Source organism: Oncorhynchus gorbuscha, linkage group LG13 (assembly GCF_021184085.1).
Source record: "Oncorhynchus gorbuscha isolate QuinsamMale2020 ecotype Even-year linkage group LG13, OgorEven_v1.0, whole genome shotgun sequence".
In the NCBI taxonomy this organism is placed as follows: Eukaryota; Metazoa; Chordata; class Actinopteri; order Salmoniformes; family Salmonidae; genus Oncorhynchus; species Oncorhynchus gorbuscha.
In genome coordinates this window covers 41962592-41978546 of record NC_060185.1, presented here as the reverse complement: position 1 = coordinate 41978546, position 15955 = coordinate 41962592, and the positions used below count along the sequence as shown (strand labels likewise).

General features: G+C 44.7%; 1 protein-coding gene across 2 annotated transcripts; it reads right to left on the bottom strand.

Moving 5' to 3' along the window:
- Nucleotides 1-345: 345 nt before the first annotated feature.
- On the bottom strand, nucleotides 346-13654 carry LOC123992904 (coiled-coil domain-containing protein 9-like). Of its 2 annotated transcripts, none has more exons than XM_046294525.1 (14): nucleotides 13518-13654; nucleotides 12944-13037; nucleotides 12466-12570; nucleotides 11922-12083; nucleotides 10361-10762; nucleotides 9941-10024; nucleotides 9652-9819; nucleotides 9245-9429; nucleotides 8207-8265; nucleotides 7241-7346; nucleotides 7035-7149; nucleotides 6236-6755; nucleotides 5131-5235; nucleotides 346-1990 (listed from the first exon to the last, which is right to left on the bottom strand). In XM_046294525.1, the coding sequence occupies exons 2-14, from the start codon at nucleotides 12944-12946 to the stop codon at nucleotides 1986-1988; spliced, it is 2019 nt and encodes a 672-aa protein (XP_046150481.1). In that variant the 5' UTR covers nucleotides 12947-13037; nucleotides 13518-13654; the 3' UTR covers nucleotides 346-1985. The 2 variants fall into 2 exon arrangements, with proteins under 2 accessions (XP_046150481.1, XP_046150482.1); XM_046294526.1 differs by having other exon boundaries at nucleotides 12944-13023; nucleotides 13518-13602.
- Between the last annotated feature and the right edge of the window lie 2301 nt (nucleotides 13655-15955).

Sequence of the window (15955 nt, the reverse complement as noted above, 5' to 3'; positions counted from 1 at the left end):
AGTTTAACAGTTAGCCTACGTCCCAGAAATATGGTCGGTGCATGTCCCTATGATTATCGCACAGACGTCTACCAAAATTACGTCCATGAGGGTTGATCTAAAAAAAAAAAAATACATTAATTATATTTATTTAATAATTCTGGTCTCGTGGATGGTGAAATAGCTATAAAAGCATCACAAAAAAAATATTCTCTCGAGCAAAATCATTAACTAAAAGCTTGGACACTCCATTCACTTTGTGCGACTGGCAAAAACATCATAATCCCTACAAATAGGCACAAGAGGCGTAAAATATATCAGTCTGCTGTTTGAGGTTGCACTTATTGTAAATCACGAGAAACATAATTGAGACCGGAACACCATACATTTATTTGATATGGAAACTAAGAAGCAAAATAAAACAATACATTTCATGTTGAACATTTGACAGTTGCATGTGAAACAATGAGTTTCCTGATAAATCAAAAAGCTATCAATTGTAATGTCCTTCTTGATTGAAGTGTCAATATCTTGGAATTTAAAAAATCATGTTTATCAACTGATGAACAGAAGAAAAAAAATATTCGATTTCGGGTCAAGCTAGTTTAGATCCGCCAGTTACATTCCACTCCAAAAACAAACCCAAATAACGCAGTTTTATATTCAAAACGAAGAAATTGCAGGTAAATTCGATGCTTATAATACAATCACTAAGTCATCAGAAACGGAAAACGAGGATATACTAATGCAAATTACAAAAATAGATGCCTTTCCCCCCCACACAAAACATTGGAATGTTTTGTTGTTCTCAAAATACTATAGGCTACATACTGCATTTCCTTGGGTTCTTGACTTCTCACCTCATTACTTTGAGAAATAAAATTAAAGCATAGCTCAATATCTGTGCTCCTGTTCATTATAGGTGAGCCAGAGTTTGAGTTCATGACTAAGTAGGCAAAAAAAAGCCAACAATATTACAAATCTAACCAAAATCTTGGTCTGTTGAGCTACATGTTCTGATGCCCCTTGATTAAAACTACAAACACCACTAGTGATCTATTGCAAATAAAAAATTAAAGGAAAGCTTTGGATTGTCATGGTTATCAACAAACAATTGCCAGGATCACATGATGCATGTATTTAAGTACAGTGTACCCCACCTAAAAATTAAAAATAACATTTAACTATTCTCCTCTTGGTGTCCAAAAAGTAAACCAACTTTGTTACATTATCAGGAGACAGAATGTACATTTTTCAATGCCATGGCTTATATTTGTTCACATTATAAGTTTCATGACAAAATATAACTGAAAAGTATTACATTTTAAGCCTATTCTTATCCATGCACACTTCACAAAGAGAGGGTTTGCGTTGCAAATGGCACCCTATCGCCTTTATAGTGCACTACTATTGACCATGGCCCATAGGACTCAAAAGAAGTGCACTATATAGAGATCATGACATTTGGGACACTACCAGTTTAGCTATGTTGAAGGGGCCAAGTCTCTTTGACCTTCCAAAAAAGGTAGTTTAAAAAAAAATGCTAAAGGTTGAAAAATTGAGGTAAGATAATTTAATATTTTTCAGTCTTTGCGAAATGTAATCGTTTGATTTGTTAATCACACACAAACCAATAACACAAAAAAAAAAAAAAAAGGTAAAAACAAGTCAGGGCTTTGTTGACTTGACATCACATCCTGATTGGCTGCTATAAAACCCAAGCCATTTACCATCGTGGCTCAAATGAACGGCAGTATGTATCACTGTTCTATGCAAGGTGCTGCTCCTAGTCAAACAGAACAGAACTTACGTGGTCTGATTGTTAAGGAGAGGGAGCGGTTTGGAGGCCTGCTGCCCAACCACATCCCTCCAGGTTGTCTGTGATGGCTGCTCCAGTCATGGTGCGCGAGGCCCAGTTACCTTTCCTCTTGTCATTCTTTTCTCCCCTCATCCTTCCATCATCTGTGAACTGCTAGTACTGAAAAGTCACTTTCCTAGAGCAGATATCAGCCTGTTGATAGAGAACAGAGAAGGGGGGGGTCACTGTACTGCAAACTGGATTAATCTGCCCTCTGTGTCTCCAACACAGCACCACATGCATGGGACAGCATGGTATGGCCCCAGACTGGTGTTAGCTCTCAGTAGGATAAATAAGTACCAATGGTTGTCCAAACATTTATATTATGCTCATACTTGATATTATAGTACTACGATATATGCAATATGCTTAAATGAACGTAACCCAAGCTACTCACCATTGACAGTATGTGTCCTCAGCCAAATAGGCCTTTTTTGAAATTATAATTTGATTGCCTATTCAATGTGGGATTGGGTAACAGTCCTCTCATGGACCAATATTAGTCTCATAAACATCAAAGAACTTGGAGAGGCGGTTTTATTCAATCAGGCTCAGAGTTCAAAAGGGTTTCCATTACATCCACACCCGGTCGGTTAGACCGCGGCTAATTTCCTCATAAAAGCCTTTCAACATTAATTGTGCCTCTTGTTCCCGTACTTCACCGATCTCCACTCTCACTGGACTAATCGGATTTGGTGTAGTGAGCGTCTTCATTCAGCCAAAGCATAGACACACCGGTCGAGTCCCAAATGGCACCCTATTCCCTTTATAGTGCGCTACTTGTGAACAGAGCCCTATAAAGAGTATTGCACCATCAAGGGAAAAGGACGCCGTTTGGGATGCACACCAGCCATTAGCTGTGGTGATTACCACCAGAGAAACACACTTACCAGGTTGTAAGGAGACGCCTAATAATGATGACAAGGACCAGACAACAAGGAAACATTTATCTACTCAGAAGAGCCTTCTACAGACTATGGGATTTTCACTGCCAGGGATTCAATAAGAAAAACAGTCATAACGGTATCTTGTTATGATACCGAGATACAGCTGTCAATCACGTCATATGTGAAGTTATGGCGTCAGAAAGGTGCAATAACCTACAAAAACATAAATCCGGGCCTCCCGGGTGGCGCAGTGGTTAAGGGCGCTGTACTGCAGCGCCAGCAGAGACTCTGGGTTCGCGCCCAGGTTCTGTCGTAACCGGCCGTGACCGGGAGGTCCGTGGGGCAACGCACAATTGGCCTAGTGTCGTCCGGGTTAGGGAGGGCTTGGCCGGTAGGGTTGCACCAGCAACTCCTGTGGCGGGCCGGGCGCAGTGCGAGCTAACTAAGGTTGCCAGGTGCACGGTGTTTCCTCCGACTCATTGAAGCGGCTGGCTTCCGGGCTGGATCCGCGCTGTGTTAAGAAGCAGTGCGGCTTGGTTGGGTTGTGTATCGGAGGACGCATGACTTTCAACCTTCGTCTCTCCCGAGCCCGTACGGGAGTTGTAGCAATGAGACAACTAGTAGCACAAACAACAGCCACACACAAAAAAAAACATAAATCCAAATTGAAGCAATCGGTCTACAACAGAACACTCATAAGGGTTGGGGGATTTAGTACTCACGACTAAACATCTACAAAAATCTAGTCATACAATCCCACCTTCATAATGTTAATTTAATGGGCATTTAAGCTGCCTTGTCAAAGTGCAGTGCATTGTAGCAACCACAGAAATGCTCAATAATTTGTTCTGTGTAACCCAAAAATATACCATCTGGGCTGTTACAGACAAACTCGACTGATGTAAAAAGCTTGAGTCATAAATAAATGATCCACTTTTAAAAAGGCATGTCAGTGCTAATTATTAGCACTCTGCCCTCAGAGACAAAGGGAGTGCAATGAATGCACATTATCCTACACATCGTTAAAAAATTATTTAGAGTGCATTTTACACTGTGCTAATTAGCCACATTTTATAATGTACTATTTCATATATATATATATATATATTTTTTTTTAAACTAAGCTCATGAGAAAGCAATAAAATGGTTTCTGAAAACATTAAAGCTAGAATCCTTAATTGAAACAATAACAAAGTGGTCACCCTGCTTCTGTTTGGGAATAAAGCTAAGGGAGGGGCCAGGAGAAATGTAACCACTCTCAAATTCACAGACAGAGCTATGGATGCAAAGACTGACCAGCCATGATATCAAGAGGATAGTTTTAACAAGCTTATATTTGGGGTTTAGTACGACAGTTGAACTAAGTTCATGAGGCATTTGAGTTATATTCTTCGAGAATCAAATGAGTATACTGTACATCATTAATTTAGACATCCAAAAATGGATGTAGCAAATATGTGAGTAACATGGGAATCGTTTGTGTTTGTCGTTGAAGAGCTTTACAGAGAGGTGCTATTCAACCTTCCTAGGCATGTCAAAGTGGAGACTACGGGAAAGGCTAAATTATGCATTTTGAGGACATTGAGACAAAATACATAAACACAGAGCAATAAAACGCACATGTTTGTTTGGTGGTTTCAAATGAGTAATGCGCCGTTTAAACATGTTCTGTTATCATCCAATGACTGTCTGGTTCTGGTTAGCACAATTTGCATCATTCCATTTCAGGCATAGTGATAAGTCTTAGCCAAACAGACATCAATTTAAGAAGCAGACAGCATGACGAGGAGAAATTAATGGAAGAGCTAATTTGATTCGTAATCTTCTCAAGCCACTAATCATCCATATGTCAGTCATGCGATTAACAAACCCATGAAAAACAGAAAATATATGCGATTTTGCTCATTTGAGGTTGGGGACAGGGTGGGCAGCATGTATTGTAAATGCATTAACCCGTAAAAAAAAGGAAATGAGAAGGAGAACCCAAAGGAAAGTGTTCAAGGGGTAAAACGGCAGGGGTTCACACAGTGAGGTGTTGTAGCCATCGTGAAGAGGGCGGAGGTTAGTACATTCAGTTCCCCAGGAGGAAACGGCAAGGCGGAGGAGTTTCAGAGGATTGAGGAAAGAGAGGGATCCCATTGGCCAGAAAATGCAGAGTGATGCAGTGAGCGACAGACAAGCCTTGACCGTACCCAATAGATGTTGGTTGTGGGGTCATGCCAGCCAACTTTAGACAGACAGCTGGAGAGGACACACGGGAGAGCAGTGAGCGGCGAATTAAGAAACCTGTATAAAAAAGGAGGCTGAGAGGGAAGTAGGTTGGTTTGTGTTTTGTGGTTAGTGCTTGGTGGGAGTCAGAGACTTCATAGAGAAACCCAGTCTCAAAGTCATTGATGTGAACTGCACCTGAAGATGGCTTCTCTGAGGTGTCTGGGGCCGTCTCTGGGGCTGTGGCTGGCTCAGACAGGCCCTGGTCAGCCTCCAGGATAGGAGCGGCGGCAGGGGCCTCATCTGGGTCAGATGGTTCAGGGAAGGAAGAACGAGTCTGATATCATTCCATTTTTACCACAACTTTCAGGTAGTCTTAAAAATAAAACATCAGATGACCATAAGCAACAATACAAATCGTCTTCCTAGGTTTTGGCCTTTCTAGGGAGTTTTTCCTAGCCACCGTGCTTTTACACCTGCATTGTTTGCTGTTTGGGGTTTTAGGCTGGGTTTCTGTACAGCACTTTGAGATATCAGCTGATGTACGAAGGGCTATATAAATAAATTTGATTTGATTTGATTTACTGCTTTGCCTGAATTTTTGGTCTGTGTGTAATTTAGCCTCACAGGATCTTCTAGTATTAAAAGCACAGTGCAGTCAAAAACGTGAAATTCTTATATAATATATACACACACACACACATTTCCACACTATGAGGTTGGAATAATGCTGTGAAATGTTGAAAATGACGATACTGCCCTTTTCGTGCAAGAGCCGCTTGAAAAGGCCGCCTGAAATTTCAGCCTGGTTTGGTAGGAAGGAGTTTTTGCCTTCCTGATGACATCACCAGGTGCTAAATTTGTTAATAGACCAACAAGAAAGTTCCAAACCTTTCTACTAATTACAGCTAGTTTTCCCCTCCCCACTCAGACCACTGCCAGACAGTCCTAGCTAAATTATTGTTTGAGAAATTGCTCTTTGCTAAGAAGCTGGCCATTTTAATTGAAAACAATCACAGTAAGGTACTTAATTGTTACCTAGAAATGATTTGATATTGAGATTTTTTTTAAACGGTAAAGGAGTTTTTTCCTGGATCAGAGTCTCCTCTGGTGGTGCAGCAGTGACCACAACTAAGAATGATATAAAGAACGATAGAGGGAGGGGGAGATATGAGTGTGGATGAAGAAACCTATGATCAACTTTGCTGGCTATAAAATAGAAGCACATTCAACAGTATGCCAAATGTATGATACGATCTTGCAATATAATACAACGGTCAAACCAGTATGTAAATATCTGTACCTGTTCGTTTGTCCCTCTCCTTCTCATTGGGACTGGGGGTTGGGCTAGGGCTGGAGTTGCGGCTGTCTTCTTGGACCTTAACCTGGGCAGGGCCCTCATCAGTGCTGGGGGGTTTTGGGGGGCTTTCCCCCATACTGCTTCGGGGTGACTGCATCTCCATCTCCTCCCCCCAGTCTCTGACCGGCTGGTGGCCGTCCAGGGGAGAAAAGGGACTGAGGGGCTTGAGGCCATCGGGGGAGTTCTGAGCCTCCTTTGGGGAGGGGATGTAGACTTTGGGCCTTGGGGTGCGCTTTTCTTTGGGACTGGTTGCGGAGGGGGGAGTGGAGGGAAGGGGTGAGGTGGCGGCGGGTTTCAATGCAGTGGTTTCTGGGCAAGGTGCTTTCTTTGTGGACTGCCCGTCTTTCCCTTCCTCCTCCCCCTCATCGTCTTCCTCTGAGTCGTCATCACCTTCCGCATCTTCGTCCTCTTCGTCGCTGGCATCCTCCCACTCATCCTCATCTGCATCACCACTCTTCTCCATCTAAGAGGGAAAGAAGCAGGCAAGTCACCTGTTAACGTGGTTCATGGAAAGAGATCATGTTCAAAAACAACACTGGTATACATTGTCCTGTCTGGCTGGTAGAGCATGGTTCTTGTACCGCAAAGGTGATGGATTCGTTGCCCGGGGCCAACCATTCGCAAAATGTATACAAGCATGACTAAGCCGGTTTGGATAAGTGTCTGCTAAATGGCATTTATTAGATTATATATAATGTGCCAAAACACAGATCCCAGTGCATGGTGGTGGGAGACGACATACCTTTTGTGATGAGGGAGATTTGGGTTTCCGTTCCTCCTTCTGAGTCTTCTCCTCCTTCTTGGGTTTGTCTTCCTTCTCTTTCTCCTCCTCCTTTTCCCAGCGGTTATCGTGCATGCTGTCAAGGAGATCCGGTCATTGGAATGGTGAGGAACGAAAGCAGAAAACACAGATGTTGTTCTACAGCCTTAGAAGAGGAAGAGCTGTACCTGTAGCTCTGTCTCGGTCCTCGTCCCTTCCCCCCCTCCCTGGGTGCTCTACCCTGCCCCAGGAAATCTCCGAACGTGGGCGCCTTCGGAGGCCCCTTCACATCGTCTGTGGAAGTGAAGGATGAGGGAGGAGGACAGTTCAAATTAGAGGGGTTGGGGTGGAAGAACAGGACCTTGAAAACGAATGAATGGCAGCCCCAGTACTGACACAGCAGTGCTGCTCTTAAGGCATCATAATCCCTTTATAGTGAACTACTTTTGACCAGGACCCATAAGGCTCTCACACAGCAGAATACAGGGGGGGGTGTTAGACACACTGAACACACACAAATTCAGTCCCATGCCATTGGCTAACCTGAGGCCCAGCCGTGAGGCTGTGGGCGGGAGCCACTCCTCCGGGCTGTGGGGAGGACACACACAGAGTGATGTCACTCACATCACTACACACAGGGCAACCACAACATCACCATACACAGACAATACACCATGTTAACGTGGCTCAGATAAAAGTGTTCTTAAAATTAGAGTGTTGCTCCAGGGACGGCAGGTAGCCTGGCGGGTAGGAGAGTTGGACCAAAAACCAAAAGGTTGCTGGACCGAATCCCAGAGGTGACAAGGTAAAAATCTGGCGTTCTGTCCCTGAGAAAGGTAGTTAACCTACTGGTTCTCGGGCGCCGATAATGTGGTGTCGATTAAGGCAGCCACCTGAGGGGTTAAATGCAGCTGACTAGGTATCCCTTTCCCAAAGCATCAATGAGAGTGTGCTGTGTCTAATGGAAAGGTTTGTAGTGACTATGATACTTAGCAGAAGACCTGTTTGAGTGTAAGCACTGCTGTAAATGGGTGAATGTGATTGTTTGGGATAGAGAGGGAGAAAGAGTTGAGTTAAGTCTGCCATCCTTGTCTGTAACAGTGGCAACCAACAACGCCTTGTCATCAGAGTCTGGGGGGGGGGGGGTGACTTGCCTCTGCATCCCTGGGCTGGCAGCATGCCCTCCACAGCCACAGCTGGGTCCTCCTTGAACCTGTGAAAGCACCACAGGGTCAGACCTCTTCACCCTGTCACACTGCATCACCACAGGACCTGTCAACCCCTCCCTGCCACCACCCCCACGACTGTTGAACAGTCACAAGAAACAAAGACATGGCTAAAGGACAATCCGACTTGTGAACATAATCCCTAGCGGTGTATCGCCGCTTTCCATGTTATCGGTTTGTAGCTTGTGAGGTGTGGAAACACTGTTTGTTGCTTTTATGCATTTTGTTTTGTTGCTTTTTGTGCTATTGCTCTGTCTGCTACGTGTTACTCTACATGTGCTCACAGCTCATTGTTGATCTGTTATTATTGAAATCGTTTTTAATAACCTGCCCAGGGACTGAGTTTGAAAATTAGCCAGCTGGTTAAAACCCGGCACTGAAAGGTTGATTCAGATGTGCACGGTCCCTGTCAAAATACAAATAAACTCAAAACCCTGCCCCCAGCCAAGCCTCCCCAACATGCACCTGTATGGGTCTCCTAATCTCACACTGCCTCCACGCTCTTACAGCGAAAGAACGAACGAAAGAGAGTATGTTGAATGTGGTTCATGTTAATCCACTATTCTCTTACTGCGCCGCATCTAAGGATGTTCAGTAAATACCCTGATGAAGACAGCTTGGCTGTCGAAACGTTGGTAATTACATTTTTGCATCTGAGCTCCTAGAGTGTGCGGCTCTCTTTTATTTTCAAGTTTTCTACTCCGCTAGCCAGCACCTCACCTAAATAGGTGTGAGTTTCTTTTTCTTCTAGTAAATTGAACACAACATCTAAAACATAAAGTGTGGCATCTGGTAAATTCATATTTTGGAACGCATTTGTCATCTTGGGGATTCAGTATGCACTGCCTGGTTTGGTTCACTGAATGCCCTGCTGTTGTGGTATTTTTGTGAATAAAGCCATGGCGGTCTCCGAGGATATTTGTGAGCGAGGTGTGATCAGTGGTCCTCCTCCAGTCAGTCACTCACAAGCCGTCAGTCTTCTGGGAGTCCCATTCCCGTCTCCACTGGCCCGTGGCGTTCCTGTGCCTGGCCAGGCGCTCCTCATCAATCTCCTCACGCTCCTTCTTCCAGCGGAGGTACTCGGCACGCTCCCGGCCCGTCATAGACATGGTCATATCCATGGAGCCCTTAGGGCCTCCTGGTCTCCGACTCTGTTGGAGAGAGAGAGAGATAAGGAGAAAGGAAAGTAACACGATTGATAACATGATTTAAGAGATAAGGGAATTAATAACGATGTAGAGGAGAGAAAGGAAAGAGATGATAAACCGATAAATTAAACCTTGTTCTAATTTTCAATAAAGGAATCGTTTCAACCAAAAGACACACCACAGAACATTTGAACGATCATGCCTTCCACAAAACAGAGCACTCACTGTCCACTCCTTCTCCAGCTCAGATCTCGTCTTCACGTTGTCAAAGTCTACGCCGCCCCAGTTTCGAATGTGTCGGCGGCTGCCCTCCTTGCGGTCCATGTCCGGGACTGGGCCGGAGCGCCGCGGGTCATCCAGGAAGTTACGGATGGGCTTGTCTCCCTCGGCAGGCTGCAGAAGGATTCCAAAGACAGCAACCTTACACTCCATCTATTTCACATCTTCAACGCTGAACTGTCACCAAATAATCCGATTGTAATCGGATTTTTACAAAATGGCATCCTGTACATACCCTTTGTCCTCTTTCATACTCTGCAATCTTCTCCATCTCCTCGTTCATCGTCTCAATGTTCTGCCTCCTTTTCTCCTCCCACTCCTACAGAGAGGCACAACAGAGGCACACTATTTTAGGAAGAATAAAGAGAGAAGTGTTACGCCATCCCAATTCTCTTCATTTCACACCCATATGTTTTAGCTAAATCTGGTATTTTTTTCCCATTACTATAGTATGTACTCATCTTCCCCATTACTCATGTCATTGCAAAGTATCCTACATCATCACAAAGATATGCTGTACAACCAAAAGGTCAAACCTTCATTATGGAGACTATACCACTGGTAAAACCTCTGAGGCTATTGAAACTATTCAACCTGGCACATCTACAGCAACATTGCCTCGCTTGTTAGTACTGACATGGTTTTGCTCACAGACCTTAGACTTCCTGTCACTACCGTGTGGTGGTCCTCCTCCTTCTCCCCTTCCTCGTCTTCCTCCGCGTGGGGCACGTTCACTGTGGCCGGGGCCCTCTCCTGGCCCCTCCATGCTTGGACCCCTGTCCTCTCTTGGTGGTCTCTGCTCTCTTGGTGGTCTCCCCTCTCTTGGTAGTCTCCCCTCTCTTGGTGGTCTGTCATGGGACTGGCGTGAGTCTGTTAGGGATCTGTCAGGGCGTTGCTCTCTCCTCTCCTGCCGTGATCCTCCCTGTCTTAGTCCACCCCTGCTGAGCCGCCCGGGCAAAGTCCTCCGCGGGGGGCTTTCACCTTGGTGTCTGGGGTCGTCTCCCTCCTCAGAGTCCCGCGGTGGCCCTTGTTTCCAGTCATTGACCACCCGCTTCTCCTGCAGGGAGAACGTACGTTTTGATTAGGTCCGCTTTATCCCACTGAGAGACCGGAAAAATCATGGCATACATACATACATTTAGGGCAATACCACAGCACCCTAAACAAGTCCCTTCTTGTCTGAATGAGTGACCTTTACTATGTGAAGAGTGGGGTGGATCACAGATGTAGGGGCCATCTGGGACCAGACATGATCTCAACAGGCTTTGATTAAAATGCACTCCAGCCCGTCTCTACACGGGGGCTGATTAAAAAAAACATGCTGTCTGATAGGAGGTGGCACGTACTGGAATTACCTTCAAGAGCAGGAATGGCTTGAGAGCATCCCCTTCAGGTAGTAATACAGGGCGCTACCCAAACGGCACCCTATTCCCCCATAGGCTCTGGTCAAAAGTAGTGCACTAGGAAGGGAATAGGGTGCCATTTGGGACAAAACCATAGCCAGGGATTTGCATTCACCTCCACCTATGCATAATTTAATTATGTAACTTTTACCCACCTGAACATAGATTTATAATCATCAAGCCGAAGCAGGGTTATAAAGTTGGAACCAGATACACGATTTCCATGAGTGGTTTCCTAATATGGGCAAACACATGACGCATTTACAAAACATCTCTCTGTTCATGGTGTACGTCATCACTTCCCTGTTCTGTGTCAGGTGTACCAGACTCAGCTAGCATAACTTCACCCAGCTGCTGTAAGATATATGGCCCTCTCAGGTCCACCTCATGTCAATGTCCTCCATTAGGCATCCCTAATCTCATCAAGCTGCCAGAGCAGGGGGAAATGTATGATTTGACTGACAGGAAATTGGATGTGAGCGGGCAAATAGACTTTTGCAGGCGCCCATCTATAAGACTTGTTCTGGTAGAGGCCATCTTTCAGAGCTCAGGAGGTTATCTCGAGGCCAAGTGTTTAAGTGTGGACACTGTCATGTTTTTGGTCTTCTTACATCATGTTTGTTCAGTTGGCACAAACTTAAATAGTTTTCAAATGGAAATTGTGTGTTCTTATTGGACAAGTTCAGGGAGTAACTAGTCCATATCTAATTTTTGTGCCTAATGAACATGACTGATTTGGTCATTAGTCAGCTTGGTCTGATATAGCCTGGTACTACAGTATGTGCTGAGACAGAGCCCTCATCCTGATCTCACCCCTGCAGGTTTGGAGAGGTCTACGGACACAGTGAAGCTCTCCTTCTCTGTCCTCCATCGGTCTCCCTCTGGCGGGCCATCGTGAGGGCGGCCCTTCCTGGGTGGGTGCGTCTTCACGGCAATACCCTCCTGCTCCGCCTTCTTTTTGTCCTCTTCTATTTCCTGTAGAAAGATAACAAAATAAAGGTTGGCTGATGATAGTCTCATCAGTGTCTCACCCTAACCTGATAAATCATGCATTCATTCTGGGAGAGTCAACAGAAAAGAGACCGATGACCATCATTTGAATATCCAGACAGAAGCTATTTGAAAACGTGGCTACGCAATTTAGCTGTGTGATATAAGCTAATAATATAATAGGTTATACTATTTAGCAGACACTTTTATCCAAAGCAACTTATAGGGCATGCATACACACTCGTATGGGTGGCCCCAACGGGGAATCGGGCCCACGGTCCTGACATTGCAAGTGCCATGCTCTACCAACTGAGCCACCCAGATGCTGCTACACCAGAACTATAAATCGGATCCTTTGGGAGCTCACCTGGTACCTCCGGACCAGAGCTTCATTCTTCTTGCGCAGAGCCTCGATCCGTCTGTCAAGCTCCGCATCCTTCTCCTCCTTTGTCTTGAGATCCACCACTGTAGACTGAGAAATTTAAGGTGTACATGCATTTAGAATAAGATTATACAACAGGGTTGTTCAAAACTGATCTATGGTACTCGGGCCCACCTCATACCTATGACTGCAGCACAGCATGCAAAAAAAGAAGAAGTAATTTAACGCACCCTCTTGTGTACAATTGCTTTAGTACTGCATGTCACGGTTAACCAACTGTGATACTAGTATCAGCACGCTTGATTCCCATTATGGTTTGGTTTGCATAATCACACTCTCAGAGAAGCTAGTATGTATGATTTTGGCAATATCTGAAGTAAGACTAAAGTAATATATCAGCCTAAACTACAGTCAATCTGCAAAATTACAACACATAATATTTAATTGCATTTCCAAAGCTCACCATGGCCTCTAGGCTGTCCTTATGCGCAGGTGGTGGACTGAAATCCTGCTTCTTCCAGATGATGTGGGGGTTTTTAAAGTCTGAGAAATTTAGCCTGGAAGGTTGTACACACATTACACAATAACAACTGGAGAAAGAGATCCACAAATGTGAAACAGCCGTATTTGCAGCATGAACGGAGTACCAGCATGGAATTGGCCAGGCTATGGATAATTAATATGCCTACATAGAGCGAAGGTGTTGTAGCCTAAGTTAATTCAAACTTCCTTCATGAGTCCAGCTGCGTTCTGTGAGAAAGCCTTCTTAAGGGTATTAGTGAAAGCACATAATCTAGAAAGTAGTTTAGTATGACACGCAAATCACGTTATAGCAAATTACTTACACATTAGCCTACCTTTACAAATTAAATAAGTAAATAACATTGGTTTTAAAAGTTATCTTAAGACCTTGAAGCGCACCACACCGGACCATGTCTACGCTATCCGTAAGGAGTCGTAGCCCCCTGTTGGAAGTAACTGCATTAAAATATGCAACATTGTTTACAAAGTATCACAACATATTCGAACGAGATTACCTTTATCAAAGTGCGTTGTGGTTACAGATTGTGTGCTCAATACAATGTATCAATTCCAGCTCCGCGACAATGTGTCCCGATATTCATTTCCTTCGTCTTCTTCTTCTTCGGTGGGGTTATCAGCGGTTGGCATCCAACGTTATGGTGCATTACCGCCACCTACTGTACTGGAGTGTGGGCTAGTGACGGGGGAAACTAAATCCTACCTGGCAGCTCCGTTGCTCATAAAAAAAATAACAAAATATTTCAAACTATATCTAATATCTACTCAATATACTCTTCAAACTAATTTCCTGTATCCCCTTCTCCCTCAAACTAGATCTCAGCCTCTCTCTTTCCCTCGGATACTGCCCACCCTCACTGGAGCAGTACTTGCTCCACTGTCTCTGTTTCCTGGCAATAATCACACTTTCTTGTTGGATGTTTTCCTATCACATTTAAGGTCTTATTCAACCAGCTGTGTCCCACCCTTAATCTTGTAAAAAAATGTCTTCCTTTCTTCAGTCCCTTCCTTTCGTCCTCCCCTCCCGACTTTCCTCTGTACTTGAAATAATTGCCTGCCCTTGGTATCTCTATTCCACTGCTCCTGCCATTTCTGCACCATAACTGTCCATATCAGGGTTTACCTCTGCCTTGCTAATTATAACTCCAACATCAACATCCCACTACTAAGTGCTTGTTTAGTCAGTTTCCCTTCACCCCACATGGGCTGGGAACCAAGTAAATCTGATCTGTATATTTGTCTAATCCTGCCATGGGTTTGTAGTACATCATAAAGCAGGTCTTGTCTGCTACGTGAGCTAAAGGACTGGAGACTCATCAACACTGCACATGAATCAGAGCAAATAACTACTCTGTCTGGCTTGACTTCCTCCAACCACTGCAAGGCCAACAGTATAGCCATCAGCTCTGCTATATACTGTATACAGCCAGATGATCTGTAATACATTTCCTGACTGCCAACTCCCATTCCATCACTACAAATGCTAACGTGCTGTCCTTGGATCTTTTTAACCATCTGTGTAAACGGCCACAAAATCCTGATAGACTGTATCCAGACATCTCTTAAACTAATCAAATGGATCAACACCCTCCCTATCTTTCTGTAGTCTCTTCAATCAGATGGATCAACACCCCCCTGTCTTCCTGTAGTCTCTCCAGATGGATCAACACCCTCCGTATCTTCCTGTAGTCAATCCAACACTTCCAGATAAACTACTGGAGGCGGGAGTAGCCATGGTGGATTTACAGGAATAGCTACTGTTGGACTAAACTCCCTTTCATACAGTCCCATCTCCTTCGCCTGGATATTACCCACTCACCCAAAGCTTGTGTTCTGCCTTTGCTCATGTCCCCAGCATGCCTGTAAAATCCCTTTCCCAGGATAAGACTCCCCATGTCCCTGTAGGTTGACCCAATAATTAATTGCCAGTGGCGGTCTCCTAATCTGCAATGGCCAATCCCCATCTCCACCTGTAGTGCAGTAACTGGGGAGGTCCGAAACGCCCCACTACGTATTCTGAGTCCTTGCCCCTGTATGACATCTAGCCTTTCCAATGAGGTGCGGGCTGCCGAACCATACGCTATACTGCCATAGTCTATTGCAAATCGGACCAATGCAACATACACGGTCCCACCACTCTCTCAATGTGTTCTGCCCAGATCAGTCTAGAGTCAAAGTATACCCCAAGGAACCTGAAGGCCCCCACCCTCTCCAAGTTTCTCCCATATACCCTCAAACATACCTCATCTCCCACCTTCCTCCTGGTAAAGAACACTGTCTCAGTTTTCTCTACAGAGAACCTGAATCCCTACATTTATGCCCACCACTCTACCTCATCAATTGCTTCCTTTACCTTCCTGACTATGTAAGGCACATTTCTTCTTCCATGAGGCCCCATCATCTGCAAATAACGACCTCCCAATATCCCGCCGTACCTGAGGGTAAACATAATTGAGAACAACAAAGGACTAATCATGCTCTCCTGCGGTGTACCGTTATCCACCAGGTAGAGACCCAGGTCTGATAGAGACCCACCCTCACCTGAATAGACCTTCCAAACAGGAAATCCTTTATCTAGTTGTACGTTCGTCCTCCTACCCCCCTAATATCAAGCTGATATATATCAATATCAACCACTCCTTCCACATCATATCATATGCCTTCTCCACATCAAAAAAGACAGCTACAACAAACTCCTTGTTCACCTGAGCCTTCCTGAACACTGCTTCCAAGCAGAGCACTGGGTCTGTAGTTCCCCTACCCGTTCTGAACCCACTCTGATGTGGTGATACTAGCCCCCTGCTCTCCAGGAAGTAAATTAGCCTCTCCGTAATCATGCGTTCCATAATCTCACATACATGTGATGTTAAAGATATTGGCCGATAGCTTGTTGGCCTCGTTGGGTCCTTCCCTGGCTTCCGGATTTGTACAACTA

Coding starts and splice junctions, on each gene's coding strand:
- LOC123992904 (XM_046294525.1), bottom strand. Junction 12,084..12,465: donor CTCTGGTCCGGAGGTACCAG/GTGAGCTCCCAA, acceptor ATCTTTCTACAG/GAAATAGAAGAGGACAAAAA. Junction 10,763..11,921: donor ACCTCTCCAAACCTGCAGGG/GTGAGATCAGGA, acceptor TTCTCCCTGCAG/GAGAAGCGGGTGGTCAATGA.